Source organism: Jaculus jaculus, chromosome 16 (genome assembly GCF_020740685.1).
Source record: "Jaculus jaculus isolate mJacJac1 chromosome 16, mJacJac1.mat.Y.cur, whole genome shotgun sequence".
Taxonomy (NCBI): Eukaryota; Metazoa; Chordata; class Mammalia; order Rodentia; family Dipodidae; genus Jaculus; species Jaculus jaculus.
Window position 1 is genome coordinate 66,743,753 of NC_059117.1, and position 21,314 is coordinate 66,765,066.

General features: G+C 44.1%; 1 protein-coding gene across 9 annotated transcripts in view; it reads left to right on the top strand.

Annotated features, from left to right (window-relative positions):
* The window catches only part of Cadps (calcium dependent secretion activator), a 506,710-nt gene that overhangs the window by 353,552 nt on the left and 131,844 nt on the right, over positions 1-21,314 (top strand). For 3 of the 9 annotated variants that reach the window (XM_045135769.1, XM_045135765.1, XM_045135768.1), the window contains 3 exons: positions 10,064-10,165; positions 12,402-12,465; positions 12,877-13,000. In XM_045135769.1, the coding sequence (XP_044991704.1) occupies positions 10,064-10,165; positions 12,402-12,465; positions 12,877-13,000 (290 nt within the window). Of the gene's footprint in view, positions 1-10,063; positions 10,166-12,401; positions 12,466-12,876; positions 13,001-15,352; positions 15,422-16,317; positions 16,336-21,314 lie in introns of all 9 variants that reach the window. The other 6 variants (XM_045135761.1, XM_045135766.1, XM_045135763.1 and 3 more) reach the window with 3 other exon arrangements.

The window sequence follows — 21,314 nt, forward strand, 5'->3', positions numbered from 1 at the left end:
ATGCTCTTTGCATTTGTTTTTTTTTTTTTTTTTTTTTTTTGTCAGCAGACACTGCTAAAAATCCTTGGGAAGATTTTTTTAATTAATTTTAAAATTTTAATTAATCTGGGAGGTAGCTTCAACATCATGAATTTAAAAAAAGTCTCAAGTGATTCTATTATATAGCAAATGTTTAGATTCATTGATTGAAGGAGCATTAGTTTGAGCCAACTCGGTAAAACTAAACCCGTTTTCTAAAAAAAGAAGAGGAACACGCGAGCCTGTTCAGCTGGTTGCATTTGGCGATCAGCAACTCCACAGATGTAAATTGCTATATCTTCTCATTTTCCAATCAGCTTCTCAGGTTGCAGTACTTAATTTTCACCATAATATTTTTACTATTCTTTCTAGATGACATTTAGATTAGCGTCGCTTTGGTCACTGTCCCGCAGTGACAAGGCAATCAAACAGCGCCAGCGATTGCAAGTTGCGTCGGTGTTCATTGGATCCCTTTATTACTGGGATTGAAAATTTCCTCATTTACATTATTATTTAACATTTCCTGAATGCCAGTGCCGCTCTTCACATATGGCCTGCATAGAAAGTACATTGTATCAGCAATTAAAAAATCCATAATGACAACCAAAGTATGCAGCATTGATTAACGAGTCTGTGAGCAGATGTCAGAGGGCGAAAGTTCTAAACCATCTCTGAAAACGAAGTCAGAGTTTCTTTGGGGAGACATGTTTGAAGTTAAGGTGTTACCCCACGTGAATACTGTGGGTTAGGGGTTGAGTGATGGAGAAGCCCCATGAATTCATTTTTCTCCGCTGATAACCCAACAGGGTCTGTAAAACACTAAGAGGTGCCATCCACCCACTTGCCCAAGACAGAATTTCAGCAGCCATCTTTGGCTCATTCTCCCCACCCCCACTCCAGGATATCGCAGCTCAACTCCTTGGACTATCCATTCTCTTAAGCACTTCTTGAGTCCTTCCATTTCTGTCTCTCTTCAAGGCCATGACCGTAGTTGAGAGGCCTGTCTCCCCCTCCTGGACCACAGCCGTTGGCTTATTTACCATGGGCTAACCTCATGACCAGTCCATGTCACGTGATGGGCATTTTGGTTTTTCTTTTTATGAATGCCTAGCTAGCACAAACTAATGTGTATTTTACATTTATTCCACCCTATTTCTAGCTCCTTCCCTTCCTTCTCTGCCTCCACACACGAAGGACATCATGTCTAGTATATTTTAAGTCCTCCCCAAACTACAAAGTAAAAACTGGAAAGCAGGGATATCTCTGTGGCGCAAAGGTCAGCGTGCAGGGCGTGGGGCAGGCGGGCACGTGACCGCCGCATCCTTGCTCTTGAGTTATGCGCAGCGCTGTGGGTGTCGTGAGCGCGAGCCCATCGCTGGCCGACCTTCCACGTCCGTACAGGCGTTGGCTGTGCACACGAGAGCGTCGTTCTCCCTTCGTGCTAAAGAACCAGCTTTGGGCTCGGTGGTTGTGGTGCATGCATGCAAACCTAGCATTTGTGTGACTCCCCTGTTCCCACATAAAGCCAGATGTACAAAGTGGAGCATACGTCTGGAGTTTGTTTGCAGTGGTGGAGAGGCCCTGGCATGCCCATTCTCTCTCTCTCTGTTTGCAAATGAAGAAATAAAAAATAAAAAGAACCCACTTTATCTAATAGGAACTACACATGAGAGAGAGGGGGGTATAAATTCCAAATTAATTTCAGCAAAAAAAAGTAAGCTTCTTAAGGAAAAATTCCTTTTGGACTTGTCTCCATTTAAACCATGTGACTTTCTTCTTGAAGGAAACTTGTCCCATGAAAACAGTAGATTTTCCAATTCAGACATGAAGTCTCAAGAAATGTGTTGAGGGCTGGAGAGATGGATTAGCGGTTAAGTGCTCACCTGTGAAGCCTAAGGACCCCGGTTCGAGGCTCGGTTCCCCAGGTCCCACGTTAGCCAGATGCACAAGAGGGCGCACGCGTCTGGAGTTCATTTGCAGTGGCTGGAAGCCCTGGCGCATCCATTCTCTCTCTCTCTCTCTCTCTCTCTCTCTCTCTCTCTCTCTCTCTTTCTCTCTGTCGCTCTCAAATGAATAAAAATAAACAAAAATACTTAAAAAAGAAATGTGTTGAAGTATGTCTGCCATAGGTAGCCCTTATCAAACCACCAAGTGTTACATTTTTTAAATATTTTAGTCATTCATGTGCAAGCAGAAAGAGAGAAGATTGGCACAAAATAGGGCCTCCTGCAGCTGCAAACAAACTCCAGATGCATGAACCACTTTGTGCATCTGGCTTTATGTGGGGACTGGGGAATTGAACTCAGGCCATCAGGCTTTGCAAGCAAGAGCCTTTAACCACCAAGCCACCTCTCCAGTCCCATTATACATTTTTATCTAAAAATCTCAATGGGTCCTTACCCTGTGATTCTTGGAACTGCTAGTACAAAAACATATTTGCAGCAGTCACACCACTTTCAGCACGAATATGATATTTAAAAACAAGGCCACACAGATTACTGGTATGACCACTGTGAAGCCTAGTGTATAGTCTCCAAAGTAAAACTCACCTGTGTTCATCTAGCAAAAAAAAAAAAAAAAAAAAAAACTTTTCTCCTCTTATCTCTCAGAGAGAAAGATCCATGAAGTTACAATTTTGGAACTTGGTCCCCTTCTGGAGAAAGATTCATGCTTTCCTATATTTTGTGTTATTTCTCTAACCATCTGTTGAGTTCTTGTTTCTTTCAGTGTCTGAACCAAGCCAGGGTCACTTTTACTAATTTCCATTGCCAGTCTTATCTCTATTCTTTGTGACTGTTCGAAATGGGAAACTTCAGAAACTTCCTTTCCACCTCACAGCGGGGTGGATGACTCTTCTTGTACTGTTGAATCACTGCTACATAGTTAGGCACACCGCAGCTGAGTCAGAAAAGACCTCCCTGGTATAATTTTTGCTTTCTCCATGCCTCTCATTGAAATTTCATATTAGCCAACCTCGGGAAACCTGAATGCACACTGTGAACGGTGCTTGTTTCTGCTCCGTGCTTTACCCTTTGTGAGACACGTTGATATATGTGTTTGAGCAGCGTATCTGAGCCCCAGGGCACAATTAGAGAAGGGCATGGCTGGAAGAAAGAGAAGGAGGAGATGAGGCCAGCTCTCACCATGAAGCAATGATGTGGGATGTGAGGTTCCTCATTGTAATTTATAATTGACCCAGGCTAAAGAACCCCTCCAGAACAGGGAGGTCTCCTTTTCAAGTAGAGTATGTTTTGGGTGCTATCTTATAATTGTAGCTCTTAACTGATTGGAAAGAGACTAAGGAATAAAATTTAGTTGCATCTAAAAATTGTAAGGATGAGGAGTTTCTAGGCATTTTAAAGTATATTTTATTTATTTATTTATTTGAGAGAGAGAGAGAATGGGCACACCAGGGCCTCCAGCCACTGCAGAGAAACTCCAGATGCATGCATCTCCTTGTGCATCTGGCTTACGTGGGTCCTGGGGAATTGAACTGGGGTCCTCTGGCTTTGCAAACACATGCTTTAACCTCTAAGCCATCTCTCCAGCCCTAGGCATTTAAAACAAAAACTAAAAAGTTGAGCATGTTGTGTGTGACTATCCTATTGAGGAAGCACTGTGAGATATTCGGTCCGGCTCTGGCCCTTTAAGCAGTCATGTATCTGGGCTGGAACAATTTAGTAGCAAGTAGGATTCAGTTATCCTGCTTGTTTAAGGACATTTTCATGGATCCATAATGTGGTCTTCAGGCATGCATCCATTTGGAGAGAGAGAATATATCATGTTTACAGTGCCTGCTCTAGCATATGTGGGCATTTGCATTTGGAGATGGAAGTATATTCTCTCTTCAGCTGGAGTTTTACCCCTTGTTGGTACTGATCGGAGACTGAAAGCTGGCTGTGTGCAGAGCCGCGGTCCAGACGCGCTCTCTTCTGTTGAACTCATCCCTTTCTTGCTACACCTGGATTCTGCGCTTCGTCTCTGACTCGATGCAGCCACAGAGGACACCAGTCATCACACACTTAGCATTAGTTTCCCATTCCGACGCTCTCGAAAAGATATATTCATTTCTAAAGAAGGTTTTGTACGTCCGATTTCTATGTGATGTGTAGAGCCAGACTAGCAAGATAATTAAATGCTAGAAATTGGAGGGCTCACCTGTGTGTGAGAAAACAGCTGAATGACTTCAAAGAGGTCATTTCTTACTCCAAAGGAACTTTGACTAGATTGCTCATGTATAACTTCAAGTATCTGAATTAAATGTTTTGGGCTAAAATCCCAGGGAAGAAGAGTACTGAGTTAATCACTACAATGGACATTAGTTAATAGGCTCTCATCCAGAAACAATAGGGATGGAGAGAACAGTTTGCATAACCAGGAACTCACACAGTAGGTAGCTGGGCCCTGATAGCATCAGTTTGAAAAATAAACACATGTAGGAAAAAAAGGAGAGAGAAATGCAACTCGGGATGTATTATTGTTTGTGACACGGCTCAAGATGGGAGACCGTGAGGCGAGTGAAGATGACAGAACTGGTGCCAACCACGGTGACAAGGACTTGAAGAGCAGCCGACATGACATCTTTCCTATCATGCTGCCGAAAATGTCAACTTTGTGAAGGACAGTGAGAAAACAGTTTGCCGAAAACTTGAAAGGTGGATTCCAGAGAGGGCTGGTGTGTCAGATATGATATAGTCTGCTGTGACCTCAGAGACAGACGCACGTCAGGCCCCAGTGCTGGCCTGCAGGTGGGGGAGTTTCCGGTCTTTGGCAAGCCTCCAAAAATGACTGCACTTGACCTGCATATTGTCTCAAGTTCCCCAAATCATGATCTGTAAGACATGAGGTGTTAGCCAGTGTGCAGTTAGGTGGATCCAGCAAGCAGGGCTCCTTTTTCCTACGTGTGTCTGGGCTTGCGTGCATTTGTGCGTGCACATGTGATCCCAAAGCTAGGAGCAAAGGCGTCCGCACTTCTCTTTAAACCAGAGGCATAGAAAAGGAGGGAAACGCGTGCTCTGTGAACACACAACAAAAAGATACACACAAAGAAAAGGAGGAGAAAGTGGGGTTCAGGGCAGCTAGAGAAAAGGATGAAGCAAGTCAAAGCCTGGTTTCTGCTTTCGCATGGTGACCTAAGAACTCCCAGAATGAAAGAGTCTACGGTTGCACTAGATTGGCTCTGTGTTCAAAGGAATCTGTCACAGCTCTCCTATGGAGTCACAGTTCAAGAACCGTGGCCCGGAGAGGAGGGTGTACTTGAGGCCGGGCCGCTGAGATCCACAAACTCCACCTGCTGCTTCCGGGTTCGGTTGCTTTGTTCATTCCATGTGAAGATTCCAGAAGAAAGTCCAATGGCCAAAATCTCATCAGAGTCCAGCTGAGCAGTGCATGGGAAAGCGAGGGACTTCCCTCTTGGAAGGGTCAGCATTAAGAGTAGGGTGGATGCACCCTCTGCTTGCCTTCCCCCACACTCAGGGAGCTGGTAAGAACTAGAAATAAATGCAAAGAAAACAAAACATAGTTGAGCTCACATAGTTATATTTCAAAATTGTGCTAAACCTCAATTTCTTTCCCACTGACCTCTGTAATTCATCAGTGGTGATTCCACAGGCATAGATAGATTTGTTCAAATCTAGTGAAATATCTTAGGAGGGCCGTTGTCTATAGAAGCAGCGATATATGCTTTTCCATGGCTGTGCTTCTCAAACCTGGTTGGTCAATTTTCAGCATTGCTGAAGGTTTTGTGACCCAGGGGCCCCATTCAGAGTTCCTGACTTGGTAGGTCCGCATGGGGCCTGAGAATATGCATTGTTCACAGTCAGTCCAGGATGTGCACACACGAGAAAGGAGACATCCAAACTCTTAGACATGAGTTCTGGGTAAAGACACGTCCCTGCTTGGAACTTCCTAGACACAGTTTAACAGCCTTCCTTTGCTCTCGTTAGGGGTTGAAAACACTGAGACGGGAACAAGATTCAAAGCCAGTTGAAAGGCAATTATAGAATCAACCCCACCCTGATGTTTGAAAAAAAAAATTTGTGGGACATCAATAGAGCTCTACTATTATCATTTGTTTTTACAAGCAGCGTTGTTTACCTGGGACTGCAGAAACTGTCTGTGTAACTTTGGCTCCAGTTCTATTCTAATCTTAGGGAAGTGGTAAGCCCTGTATCCAGCATACCCTTTCAGAGCTGGGGAGATAGCTCAATGGGGACATTTTTGCCTTACAAGCATGAGAACCTGAGTTCAATCCCCAGAATCCATTTAAAAAGCCGGGTGTGGTGGCACATGCCTTTAATCCCAGCACTCGGGAGGCAGAGGTAGGAGGATTGCACTGAGTTCAAGGCCGCTCTGAGACTCCATAGTGAATTCCAGGTCAGTCTGGGGTACAGTGAGACCCTACCTGGGAAAAACAGAAAAAAAAAAAAAAAAAAAAGAAGCCACGCATTGTGTGATGCATTTATCAATCCCAACACTAGGGAGACAGAGACAGGATGGATCCCTAGGGATTACTGGCCAGCCAGTCTAGCATGTCTGGCTAGCTCTAGGCCAGTGAGAGACTCTGTCTCTGAAAAGGTAGACGTGTTCCTACAAAATGACAGCGGAGTTGTCCTCTGCCCTCCACACATACACGTGTGCGCGGGCACACACGCTCACACATGCCCTTGGAGCCGCTAGACGAGCCTCCCCCGGGGTTTTGTTTTGTCTCTTGTTCTCTAGAGCAGTGGTTCGGTTCCCATCCTTTGGCTCTGGAATGAATGTGAACAATGCATATTCTCAGGCCCCATGCAGACCTACCAAGTCAGGAACTCTGAATGGGGCCCTTGAGCTGGGTCACAAAACCTCCAGTGATGCTGAAAATTGACCAGGTTTGAGAAGCAAAGCCATGGAAAAGCATATATCACTGCTTCTATGGAAAACGGCACTCCTAAGATATTTCACTAGATTTAACAAATCTACGCCTGTGGAATCACCACTGATGAATTACAGAGGTCAGTGGGAAAGAAATTGATATTTAACAAAATTTTGAAAAGTAATTATGTGAGCTCTTTAACAAGTATCATGATAACTTACGGTTTTTGGCAAATTGAGCACCTGGGGTCTCTCCCTGAGTTTGCAAAACAGCATACCCTGTTACCAGTACTGTTTGAAAGCATCCTGGCAACTTAAAACAAATTTGCATTTGATGTCAAACATGACTGTTTTTTTTTTTTTCACCTGATTTTGCAGGTGAACTCTGTACTGGAGCATTTCAGACTTAATGAGATCTGTTTGTTTTATTTATGTTAAAATAAAGCCATTTACACTGACATAGGTGATCAAAATGCAAATTAAAGTGACTGTGACAGTAAATGTTTAGTCGTTTACTTGTTTTCAGTAGTGAGATGGCAGTGCTCGGAATGCAAGCCGTGGAGAGGTGATCACTGGCAGACACTGCTCTCTCGTACCGTGTACCGTGTTAATTACACATACATGTCACCAGGACAAAGACAGGAAACCCAATGAAATTTTGCATTTTTAACAATGCCCAGTGCAGTGAGAATTAGCTAAGAAAGTGAATGGCACATTCACTTTTTTTTGAAAATCACATCAAACACAAATGAAAAGACTGCCTGCCTTAGATAGCTTCTTGGGTAATAAATGAATAGTTTGACTCACAAAAAAGATGGATCTTGGGCAGGAGCAGTTGCTCAGCAGTTCAGGCATTTGCCTGCAAAGCGTAATGACCCAGGTTCAATTCCCCCAGTAGCCATGTAAAGCCAGATGCACAAAAGGGTGCCTGCATCTGGAGTTTGTTTGCAGTGGCTGGAGGCCCTTGAGTCCCATACTCTGCTTTTCTCTCTCTCTCTCTCTATGTATCTCTCACTGTCTGTCATGTGTATCTCTCTGTTTGCAGAGAACATTGTTGAGAAGGCAGGTCTCCTAGTGACGACCACAGGCAGAACTGGGTCAGTCTCAGCAGTGCTGAGGCAGAGGTGAACGAATGGCTGAGTGAACGGCCAGACATCTCTGTGACAGCCACACGGAATGAGTCCTGTGGGCTTGGCTGTGATCTACAGGCCCCTCCACCAACTCTACATTTAGTAGCATTTTCTCTGCATGACTTGCCTACTAAAATGAAGTAGCCCCTTTCCCCCCGTCAGATATGTACACACACACCTGCCACTCATCTGTGAGAAGGGAATTGGCAAGTTGAATTTTATGTGCCCAAAATTCAGTCGCCAGAATCAAAGGAAATTCACACGCAGAAATGTGAGGCACGCCCAAAGAGAGTGTCACGTGTTCTTTGTGAGGGCCCGTAAAGACCTATTTAATATTTCACAGCCTACATGATCTGACCATTTTGCCTTCTTTCTGTGATTTTTAGAAATGTGCAAAGAAATCAACGAGGTTTTCACTGTTTGAGAATTTTTTAAATAAATCGGGAGAGTATTTTTTGTATTTTTCGAATAGAGCACTTTTATTAGTGTGTGCGCGGTGTGCGTATATGCGCGTGCATGTTTGCACGTCTGTTGGTGCACGTGTGTGCACTGGCAGGCGGGAGCCAGTGGTTAACATTGACTAAAGTCTTCCCCGTCACACTCCGCATTGTTTGCCAAGATGGGATCTCTCAATCAAAGCCAGAGTTCACCATCTCGGCCAGTCTGGCTAGCCAGCTTGCACAGGGATCACTCAGCCCACCTCCCCAACACTGGGAAGCAGGCAGGCCCCATGCTGCCAGGAATTTGCAGTAGTGGGAGGATCCAAACTCCAGTCCTTATGCTTGGGGGCCAGTAGCCCAGCCCCCAATCCCACCTGTATGGTTTAAAAAGAAAGTCAAGGGATCAGCTAAACTCTGAAAGGGAATCTACTGCTGACCATGCCCATTCTTTTGCGTCATCACAGTCTATGAAATGGTCACACAGGCTAGAGCTGTGGCCCAGGTGAGCACCCACCCCGGCTGAGGGACAAGCTCCGGGCGGGCAGTTGCCAGATAGTGCCGGAAGTCCTGGATTTTCAAGAGAAACCAGGAATCCTAGTTGCCTTACAACTTTCCTAAATTTTAGGGGACAAGGGAAATAACCTAGTGCCTGAGCATGGAGACCCGGGTGTCGCATAAAATAACTGAAGTGCCTGAGCTTGGAGCCCCGGGTCTCACATAAAATAACCTAGTGCCTGAGCTTGAAGCCCCGGGTCTCACATAAAATAACCTGGTGCCTGAGCTTGGAGCCCCGGGTCTCACATAAAAGCCAGGCACTGTTGCACTAGCGTTTGTAATCCAGCATGCCAGAGACGGGAGAATCGCAAGCTCAGGGGCCAGCCAGCCGGGCAAACACAGGGATAGACAATGAGGGGCCCTGCCTCCAATAAGGTAGAAGGCGAGGACAGACACCGCAACGTTGTCCTCAGTTTACCACACACATGTTGCGGCATGCGCATGCCCATCCTCATATGCATGAGCAGTGTCCTCCCTCTCTCTCTCACACACACAAATACAACTTGTCTAGTTTTTTAAATGATGGCAATTAGTTCTGATGGTTTAGGAAACTGGGACCAAATAAAACACATCTAAGGGCTGGACTAGATGGCTCTGTGGTTAAAGGCACTTGCTTTCAAAGCCTGATGGCCCAGATTCAATTCCCCAGTACCCATGTAAAGCCAGATGTACAAAGTGGCACATGTGTCTGAAGTTCATTTGCAGTGGCAAGAGGCCCTGGTGTGCTCATACTCTCTCTTTTCCTCCCTGTGTCTCTGCTTGCCAATAAATAATAAATAAAATATTAAGCAAATTGTAAGCCACCATAGAATTCACCTATAAGCTGCCACTTTGTACGTTTCACTGTTGCACAAGAAGTCAGCTACAAACCAGTTCTACAGGTGTCTCCCAAGTGCTGACCCCAACAAAGCGCGGACTGCCAAAGCCCACCGCGGGTGCCAGGGCTTCTCCTGGAGCCACACGGATCACTGGGGCTGCTGCTTCTTAAGCGGACAGTTTCCTCCTGGTACGGATTTGACGGCGTCAGCATGTGAGGTTTCCGTCACTTTGTAACATGTCTTGTTTCAGGCCTGACGGAATTGGAACTGTGACTGTAGAAGAGAAGGAACGTTTTGAAGAAATCAAAGAGAGACTCCGAGTGCTGCTGGAGAACCAAATCACACATTTCAGGTAAGGATCTGGGGTTGGGGGCTTATGACCAGGATGGGACTGGGGAGAAACAGAAAAATGACTTCATTTTCCAAGAACATACCTCTGTCAAGGACACATCAGACCATTAAAACAAAATAGCCAAAGAAACAAAAGCAAGACATAGGCCTGAGATGTGGCTCAGCAGTTGAGATGCTTCCCTGCAAAGCCTAATGACCTGGGTTTGATTCCCTAGTGCCCACATGGGGCCAGTCTCTCAGAGTGGCACATGTGTCTGGACTTTGTTTGCAGTGGCTAGGAGCCATGGTGTACCCATCCTCTCCGTCTCTCTTCTCTCTGTCTCTCTCTGCTTGCAAATAAAATAAATTTCTTTTCTTTTTTTTTTTTTTTACAGCAAGACATTCACATATGTCTCTACAATAGGTAGCAGACTTCAGACTCTTAAATGCATTGTTTTTTCTGCTCAGACAGCAGTGCTTTCTTTATGGGTTCTGACTCTGGCCATGTTTGTCCTCTGTTTATAAAAAAGTTATAAAAAGTTGAATTTAGCTGGACATAGTAGAGCACACCTTTAATCCCAGCACCCAAGAGGCAGAGGTAGTGGAATTTCTGTGAGTTCAACAGCAGCCTGGGACTACAGAGTGAGTACCAGGTCAGCTTGAGCTAGGGTGATACCCTACCTCGATCCACCACCCCACCCCCGAGAAAAAAATGCAGAACATATATTAGTGATCCCAGTCTTGAGGAGACAGAGATAGGCAGATCCCAATGTATCCTAATTAGGTAAATTTCATACCAATTGGAGACCCTGTATCAAAAAAGTGGATGGGGGTCTCGAGAAGTTGCTTAGTGGTTAAGGCATTTGCCTGCAAACCTAAGGACCCATGTTCAATTCCCCAGTGTCCATGTAAGCCAGATGCACAAAGTGTCACATGCATCTGGAGTTTGTTTGCAGCACCTGGAAGCTTTGGAACACCCATTCTCTTCCCCCCCCCCCTCAAATACATAAGTAAAACTTTAAAAAATAGTTTTCTTTTTAAAAAGGTGGATGGTACTTGAGCAATTACACCAAGGTTGTCTGCTGGTCTCCATACACACACACACATACGTTGAATTTGAAGCTTCTTCAAACTTTTCAGAATAAAACATTTACAAAAAAATGTGTCCTTCAGATCACAGTGCATAGGGGACACTCATAAGAAAATCTTCGCTATGTCCACTCCCTCGGAAGTAGAACCAGCTGCCTGTGGAGAGAAGGAGGAAGGGACGAATGGCTGTTACCAGCTGACCCTCACAGGGCACAGCCCTGGGAGCAGACGGGACATTTCTAATGATGCACACAGGGCTCAGCCCCTGAGATCTTAAGACAGAAACTCATAGGCAGTAACGGTGCTTATAACAGTTCCTGTTTTCTAAACACTTCCCATGTGCCAGTTACAGGGCTGGAGGCTATTAACTCAAATTGTAATCTCAGCACAACGTTGTAAGGCAGTGAATATCTCCATTTGAACAATGAGCAAAACATGAAGCTTGGACAGGTTAAAAAAAAAAACTTACACAGGGACACTGAGGGTAGTCTGTTTAAGCAACTCACACTTCTCTTTGTACCTCAGAGCACAGTGTTTTGAAAAGCTCATGACACCCTGAATCACTTGATGGAATTTCTTGGCAATACTTGGCATCATTTGGTCTGTGCCATCACATTTCTCCTTCTCATAGACCCTTTGTTGTTCATGCACAATGTGAAAAATACATTACCAGTACCCTCGGTCCAAGAGCAATGAGAAAAATCACAAGCCAAGAAGGAGAGTTATATCAGGAATTTCCTCCAAAGGCACTCCTCTCTTGTAGGCATTAATTGGGGGAGGAGTAGGAGATTTAACAGAGTGCGTTTGAATTCCAGTGTTTTTCACTGCTGGGCTCTATTGCGATATATAAGGTCATGTTTGAGTTAACTGGTGCCTCTCCCTCACAATAGAAATCTCAACAGAACTTGTGTTATGACTCAATATTCTTTTCCGCTGCAGACATTTGCAGAGTCCCTCTTCAGCCCTTGTTCACACATACACATATATACATTATATATACACATATATGGTGTGAATTCAGATTAACGTGGCACAGTGTGTGACAAAATAGAAAGCATTTTCCGTTCCTCAGTGCGAGTTGCTATAGGAATCAAATTGTGGCAGATTTCCTGCTAAAATGTAATGGTTTGGGCAACCTGAAGAATTTTATGCCTTCTTTTTTTTTTAAGGTATTGCTTCCCATTTGGTCGACCGGAAGGTGCTTTAAAAGCTACTCTCTCTCTCTTGGAAAGGGTAAGATTGAGCGTCCAAGACCTGTGTAAGGAGACACTCACATCAGTATAATAAAATAGTGTGTTTGGATGACCTGATAGGCAGTTTTCCGAAGATTTGTTTACCATTCATGAAATGGTAGACTAAGAGTGAGGGAACTGCCAAATGATTTCTAGAAGTTGTCATTTGTTTCCCCAAAAGTCAGGATCCATTGAGGAGCTCCTCGAAGCCCATTCCTGATGTCTGGCTGGGCTTTGCCACCCCAACCATTCTGCTGGTTTCTTTCTTCCAGTAGTTCTCATGTTAATCAGTATTAAGTCACAAGGAGGCATGCACAACTAATTGTACACTTGAAGTCTTTGAGATGTGTAAATGAGTAAAGAATGAGTTAATTTGGATTTGCCTGATAATCCTTTTTCCTTCTTTCTGAAGGTTTTGATGAAAGATATTGTTACTCCAGTACCACAAGAGGAGGTGAAAACAGTTATTCGAAAATGTCTAGAGCAGGCCGCTCTGGTCAACTACTCACGCCTCTCTGAGTATGCCAAAATCGAAGGTAAGGCTCCCATGTGTCCCCAATTTTGAATTTCAATTGTGGTATGCCTCCTGGGGAAGTCTGTCTCTTCTGATAGGCACCAGGAAACAGTAGTTGATGTTAAGCTGCAATCTGAAAGTACTTGAAATGTGGAAGATTTCTTGGCTGTGGCCAAATAGGTGAACTAAAGGACAGGAGGTGGGCTCAGGAGACAGTCGTTAGAGTTACCAAGTAACTAAGGTTCTTCTGAGAATTTCTATTGTCCCTAAACATTTTCTCTGAGGCTAATGTTTACCTGTGAAGAGAGTGAGGCAGCCCTGCTGCCTTCTTTAAACGGGGAAATGAACCAGTCTGCCGTCCGTTGCTAGTAGAGGTGGAAGGAAAACAAGAACTGGATAACGCAGTATCACGATTCTGTTCAACTCTTTCTTGCTCCTTGGAAGTAGCTTGTCCTCTGAGAGCATTTCAAGCTTGGTGGCAGGTTAGTGTCGAGCTATCTCCAGGGGCTCCCAGTTGGCTTGAGATCTCCCTCATCCCTGTTATTACAGGCCTAGGATGTGTGTTATCACTACTGCTCTCTCAAACTCTAGCAAAATGGTCATCGGCAACCATGTACAAATATCTAAAAGGTACTTTTGAATAAACTCAGCTTTGACAAGCTACAGTTCTTTTTTTTGAGTCCTATTCACTCACAAAAGTATTAATCACTTTTCATTGTTACCCTGTTGGCTGCTATAGGGTGATTTGAAAACCATACCCAACTTGACCAGTGGTGTAAGTGTATAAATGTGGAGTTCTGTGTGCAAGACTCAATGTGTCCACATTCTGGAATCTGATGTTCTCTCACACACGACACCTGAATGAAACAAGCAAACACACGTTGTCTTCCTCAGGACGTCCCTGGGGGATCCACCGCTAACCAAGCACACATGTCCCATCCTGTTCCTGCCAAGGTCCTTGTTTCCTTAGAGAATCAGGTTATGATCATGTCAAACTCCCAATGTTCTGCACATTACATACCCTCCTCCCTCTCTCAATTTTGTCTGTCTGACAACGCAAATTGTGTACCAGTGGTAATGAATTCATTGTTATGCACCCAGGGAGAAACACTTAAGAATTGGGCACTAAAAGGATGTTCAACTCTTGACTTGGTAATGAGTGACAAAAATAGAGGAATGAGAAGATTGATGGTTAAAGGGCTGTATTAGCAAGTAATTGTTCCAGCATTTTCCATCCCAGGACATAATAAATTTGTTGGATTGGGTAAAAACCAACCAGGTACCTAATAATCCTAGGCAAGGCCAGAAATGGGATGGAATCAAGAAATAAAATGTTCACTTGCCATGGCTGCTGCCTCCTGGGTCTTGGTCCAGCTATTGCTAGTCTTTTGGTAAGATCTGCTCTCTTCTTTCAGATAAATAAATCCAAAACAAACTTTAAGATCTGTAAGTAAAAATGCATTCATTTCCAAAGTAGATCAGCTGGTCTGTAATTTCCTTTTGTGCCTCAATTCTTCTTGGTTGTGTTAATTATCTTTTGCACTGTGACTTTTAGGTCTGGGAATTCTTTGAAGAAACCAATCTTTCCCCCCCACCCACAACTCTCTTTTCAGAGAAGTGCCTCACTCCACACTACCTGCTCTCTTCTGCTTCTTTTCCTTCTTTGTCCGTGATTGGCTCAACCACTTTTTGACATAACCTTGCAAAAGTGGCTGAGACACCAATTTCAAAGCATGCTGGGATTGTTAATTCAGACAACCCAACATTCTCTGGCTGCATGTATCAGGTTTTCTTTCATGAACATAGTCCACCACAGGCTGGGATATCACAGCTTGGAAGATACTACTACCAGACAGCTTTCTTTGAACACGGCTCTGATCCTACCCTCAGAAGAGAGATCCTTCATTTCACTTTTGAGCCTCTGCATAAGCACAAAAAGCTTTGCTATCTGAGAAGTTCAGAAAGAAGTTGTGGTGATATTACCAGAGACTATGTTTATAAAGAAATACCTCAGGAGCCTTAGATACTAAAGTCTGAAATCCTTAGTATCTTGGAGCCTTAAATCAACGAAATTCTGTTTCCCTTTACTCATGATGTTTTTTGGTCATTGTATTCTTGCCAAAAACTCTAAAGAGACATGTGAAACCATGGCCACAGTCTCTCTTGTGACTCACGGCATGCTGAATGGTTAATCCAGTAGATCTCAAATTTCAAAACTTCCTTTCCTTTTATCCTGTGTTTATTCCCCCCCCACCCCAAGTACTCTGTGGCTATTTTCCCCCTTGAGCTAATGTAACGTTTTCCTCTAACCTATGACCTTTAACCTCTTTACCTCTGACCTAAGCCTCTTGCATGCCCAAATCCTCTTTTATAGGGAAAAAGAGAGAAATGTATGAGCATCCTGTCTTCTGCTTGGCCTCCCAAGTGATGGATTTAACCATTCGTGAGTACCTCCCGCCTCCTCACCATGCCCTCACTCTTCCTGTTACCATTACCTCAAGATAATCCAGACCCAAACCAACTCACTCTACTGGCTTCAAGCTTTTTAGCATTGGCTTATCTGTTGGTTCTGTCTGTGAAACCCAGTGTAAGAAGTCCAGTCACTTTTATCAGCTTAAAAACAGGTTAGACAATTGAGCCATTTGTTTGTGATAAACTCAGATTTGTCTGTAAGTTTGTTTTGTTTTGTTTTTCAGTTATTCTCTGTCTGTGACTTGAATGCATTTTTACTTTGCTTGTGTGTAACCCTGATTCGTGAAGTGCTTGTCACTGGTACACAATTCAAAGGTAGCAACTAGGTTGGGGAGCAGTGCGTGAGGTATCAGCTAAAAGACACGGGGTGGGGGTGGGGTCAAAATTTGTGCCTTCTTTTCCATGTTTAAGATGTCAAACTAAGGCAGGTATGAGATCACACAAGGCAGTGGTCCATGCTCTGCCTAAACTAGATCTTATATGCTCCCCTTCTGTTCTCTCTCAAGGTTGGAAGCTTTTCCTTATTCTGTCTGGAGATTTTTTACCTGTCCTTGTCCTTGAAGCTCTGGCTAGAACATATGACTTAATTGTCACTTGGAGAGTTCATGTGTGTTTCATAGCTTGATTTCACATTAAACTTAATTTACTAATTTTCTATTTGCGCAGCATTTTCCAGCTCTGTGAAGGAGCCTTTTTTTTGCTGGCCCCCATGCTTCGGGGCGGTGGGAACCCAAGGGCAACCTTTTCTTTCTGATATCATGTGATCACACATAAGTGGGGGGCATTTTGGTCCACTTGCTCATTAATCTTGCATATGTGTTCTTGTTTCTCTTTCTCTTCTCTCCTTGTTGTGCCTCTTTCAAATAGAGAATCAAAAGGATGCAGGTGAACCAATTGTATATGCATTATCAATTACCAGGACTATTGAGTTAACATTCAGTTTTTGTTTTTTGTTTTCGTTGAGTAGCTCCTTAAGGTATGTACTCCCAGAGAGTGATGTGGAGTTACAATAATACTTAAGGAGTTAATTTGTGCTGTCTAAATACATTTCATGCCCATTGGATGTTGACCTTTAGGGAGCAGAACTTCCATAATGGCACAAGCTTGAAGGAACAGAAGTCTGGTTTACAGAACTACATTATTTCATCTTTGGTTTTAGGATCCAGTGATTTGGCCCCAAGTGTGTGTTTCTCTTTAAAAAGTTACAGAACCAAATGAATCTTCCTTTCTGTTTTTCATTTCTTTCTTTCTTTTTTTTTCTGTTTCCTGCACTATGGAGAAGTTTGTGTTCTTTGATGAATGTTTATTGGTCAAGAAAGGGAGTGGTGGTGTCCATATTGTTCTTGTGTGTATTGTGTGATGAAACAGGAAGTGAAGACAGGGTGCCTGTCAGGGGCTGTTGTTAGAAGTACACAAAGAGAATGTTTTTAGAAAGTTCTGTGGCTTGTAAATTTTCTTCTTGTTTCATCTCGAGATTTCTGAGCCTATTTTAAGAAGAACTCTGATTTAAAATAGCAATAAATATGTAGCATTGCTCCTTATCTTCAGAAGACTGAACAAAACAGTTACCGTGTAATGAAAGTAAACAGTTGAACATATTTCAGAACAATTCAAAAAAACATTCTTGAGCATGTGCCAAGCAATAGGTTAGTAATAAATAAGTGAAGACTCATCATTCTGTGGTCAAGACACAAGAAACATTTTCCCCTGGTAGGAAATATATTCATTCATTCAATCAATCATTCATTCACTCATCCATCCATTTTTTCATTACACATGTGCTTGGTGAATAGTGTAGCAGGATCCGTGTTAAGAGGCAGGGACTTCCGGGCATGGTGGCGCACACCTTTAATCCCAGCACTCGAGAGGCAGAGGTAGGAGGATCGCCATGAGTTTGAGGCCACCCTGAGACTCCATAGTGAATTCCAGGTCAGCCTGAGCTAGAGACCCTACCTTGAAACACCAAAAAAAAAGAGGGGGGAGGGACTATTAAACAAAGGAAACAGTGTCATGGAAAACTTTCCTCCTAGGGAGACATGGAAACACATCTTCACACAAATAGAGCTCAGATGGCAGACCAAAGTATGAGTATACTAATACCAGTTTGGTGAACCAATGAGTTTATTGGGGAGTCATTTACAGAACATAAAGAGAGGTTACTTATTGGAACATAGGACCCCCAAAGCAGCCACTTTGATGGCAGTGCCTGTGTCAGAATTGCTCCTTGGATGATCCTCCCTCAGCCTCAGACTGAAGGCTTTACTTCCAGGGCATCAGGACCCAGAGCAACCAAGCCAGGCTCATTCCACCCTGAATGACAACTTCCCTGGGGCACTTGCAGAAGCTCCCTGTTCCTATCCAGGAGCACGAGGTCAGAGAGCAGCCTTTCAGTGGGGTTTATTATACCAGGGTTACCCCCACAAATGCTCCTCCCTCAATCTCGGGGTAAAGGCTTACTTACAGAGCATGGGGACGCCAGAGACACCGCCTCAGTGGAACTCACTGTTCCTCGATCTTCTCTCTATATATACTCTTTCCCCCCTCCACCACCAGCTCACAAGATCGATGCATTGTTGAATGCAGCTGACACGGGGTGCCTAAGTCTCAGGTGGGTGTCTGATGGCCTTCCCCGTTCCGTTCCGTCTGTTGTGAATTGACCCAGCTGCTTTTGATGAAGCCAACAACAATTGTTGACACCTTCCAATGCAGAGGAAATTTGCCACACAGCAAACAGCTACTAGCTTTCTGGCCTTCTGTGCCCAGTGTAAATCATACATTTTGTGCATTGCAACATCCACCACCTCTGGGTTAGAGGGATTTCACATTGTCCAAAAAGCCAGGGAAGTGTTCAAAAGATGGTGGAGTTTCAATTGCATCTTGAGAGCGATAACTAAGAATCCATTAAGGGGAAGTATATCTTAATATCTTACACAAATCCATGAAACTATGTTCTTATATAATAACTTTCTTAAATGACATACTTAACATGCTTAATGTATACAAGTCCTATGCCAGGTATGGTTTTATATGACTTATACATATTAACTCATTTAATATTGAAAATCCATTTTGTGTGGTCACTCTGATTTTGCAGAGACCCCGGATATGATTATAGGTAGAGACCATGCCCCCTACCTTCTGTAATGCAGTGTGTCTACAAAACAGGGTGAAAGGATGGCAGAAGTGAGTAGCAAGGTATGCAGGAACAAAGTCTCAAAGGCCTTTAAGTGTCATAAAAACCAGCATTGTGGCTAGGAGATGGATGTGGGAGCCCATCGTGGACTACATAGTGAATTCAAGGCCAGCCTCAGCTATATAGCAAAACTGACTCAAAAGAGGAGGGGAGGGCTGGAGAGATGGCTTAGCGGTTAAGCACTTGCCTGTGAAGCCTAAGGACCCCGGTTCGAGGCTCGGTTCCCCAGGTCCCACGTTAGCCAGATGCACAAGGGGGCGCACGCGTCTGGAGTTCGTTTGCAGAGGCTGGAAGCCCTGGCGCGCCCATTCTCTCTCTCTCCCTCTATCTGTCTTTCTCTCTGTGTCTGTCGCTCTCAAATAAATTAAAAAAAAAAAAAAAAGAGGAGGGGAGTGTAGCTGTACCTCATGGTCCAAAGTTGCATGTGGATGTTTCAGCGGGAGTATTCCATAGAGCTTACCTCCACAGATGACAGCCATTGAAGTGTCCACTGGCAAAAGGAGAACGAACCATTTTCACTCCAGAAAAAAAATAAATAAGTCACACTAACAGTGATGGGGCGAAAGGAATGAATCACAAGTCTAGAGTAAAATTGGACTCAAAATGCAAGATCAAGAGCTGGAGAGATAGTTCAGTGGTTAAGGCACTTGCTTGTGAAGCATATTGACCTGGGTTCAATTCTCCAGTGCCCATATAAAGCCACATTCACAAACTGGCACATGCATCTGGAGTTCATTTGCAGTAGCTAGAGGCCCTGGCATGCCCATTCTCTCCCCCCCCCCCTCTCGCATGCACACACAAATAAATAAAAACAAAGCCACATGTAAGATCAAAGCAGTTATGCATGTGAACCTTGGTATATAAAAAAAACTCATTCAAATGTGCTACGGATTTGCAGAATTGCACAGATAAACATTTACAGATTGAGCAATGGAGAGAGATAGAAAATAGGTGTGTAGATGGAGACAGAGAAGGTGGTATGGATGGAAAGAGGAAAAAGGAATGGAGGAAGGATAGAAGGAAGGAAAGGAAGGTGCAAGGGAGGGAAGGAGGGAGGGAGGAAAAGGAAGGGAATGTGAGAGGAGAGAAGAGAGAGGGACAGAAGTAGACAGGTAGGTGAATGGATGGTGGGAATTCTGATACACAGAGGGGCAGATGTAGAGATCCACTTAGCACCATAAGGCACTATGCTAGAAGTGCTTTACAGAGAAGCTCTAACTGAATCTTTATCTTAGTCCTACAGAGAAGGCTTCATCATGACTCCACTTACAGATGGGGAAGCTGGGATTCAGGATTACAACTGGCTTTCCTGGGAAGAATTTGGCTTCAGGTCTGAGTCAATTCTAACAGCATGCTGTTTGTCCTTCTGCCATGCAGACATCCCAACAGATACAAAGGGCACTTGGGCAGTATCTATTCAGTCAGCAGAGAAGGTCAAATTACTTGCAACTTTTTAACATAGGAAGACTATATAAGATAACAAAACAGTCCCATCCAGGACCATGTCATTGCCAGCATCTTCACATCTTCACATCATGTCTTCTGTTGACATTCTCTATGATAACCAAACAAAGAACTCTTTTCCAAGAGCCGACCAACTCCATCTGTAGCAGTTACCTTCTTATTACTGCCACAAAACATCTGATTGAAGCAGTTTATGGGGGGAAAGATTGATTTTGGCTTACAGTTTCCAGGGGAGATTTCTTTTAAAAATGTTTTATTTAAAAACAATTGAGGCAAACTAGCCTTTTTTATGCCTGAGACTGAGAGTGAGAGCAAGAGCAAGAGAGTGAGGCAGAGGGAGAGAACTGGTGCACCAGGGCCTCCCGCCACTGCAATCAAACTCCAGACACGTGCACTACCTTGTGCACATGTGCAACTTGGCACACTTGCGTGCCCTCATGCATCTGGCTTACATGGGATCTGAAGGGTCAAACATGGGTCCTTAGGCTTCTCAGGAAAGTGACTTAACCACTAAGCAATCTCCACAGCCCTATTTTTTGAGAGAGAGAGGAGAGAAAGAGGCAGACAGAAAGAGAGTGAGTCTAGGCACACTAGGGCCTCCTGCCACCATATATAAACTCCAGACACACGTGCCACTTAGTGCATCTGGCTTAACACATGGGTACTAGGGAATCGAACCCAGGCCTTCAGGCTTTGAAAGTAGGTGCCTTTAACCACTGAGCCATTTCTCCAGCCCAGATGTTTCACTGTGGTGGAGAAAGCATGGCAGAGTAGCCAGCTCACAGCTTCATATGTCAGCATCAAGGTGGGAGCAGCAAGAATGAGAGAGCTCTGAACATCCAGTGGACTAAACCAATAAACTCGAGGTTCACCCCAGTGACACACCTCCCCCAGCAAGGCTCCACCTACCAAATTGCCACTAGCTGGGGACCAAGTATTCAAACCATGGGAGACAGTTCACCTTCAAGCCAGCACATCATCCAAGCACAGCCAGACAGGCTGTGGTGAGGAGATTCTGTTTCTTCTGCAGTTGCCACCCTAATTTTCCCACAGGCAATTAATTAATTAATTAATTTAGGGTTTTGAAAGCAAGACAGCCAAGCTCACAATTCTAACCAGCCCACAGCACAAATACCCACCTGTTGACTTCCCCAAGGGACCAGTGAGAAGAAATACTATAAATGAAAGATCAGACCATTCTAAAATG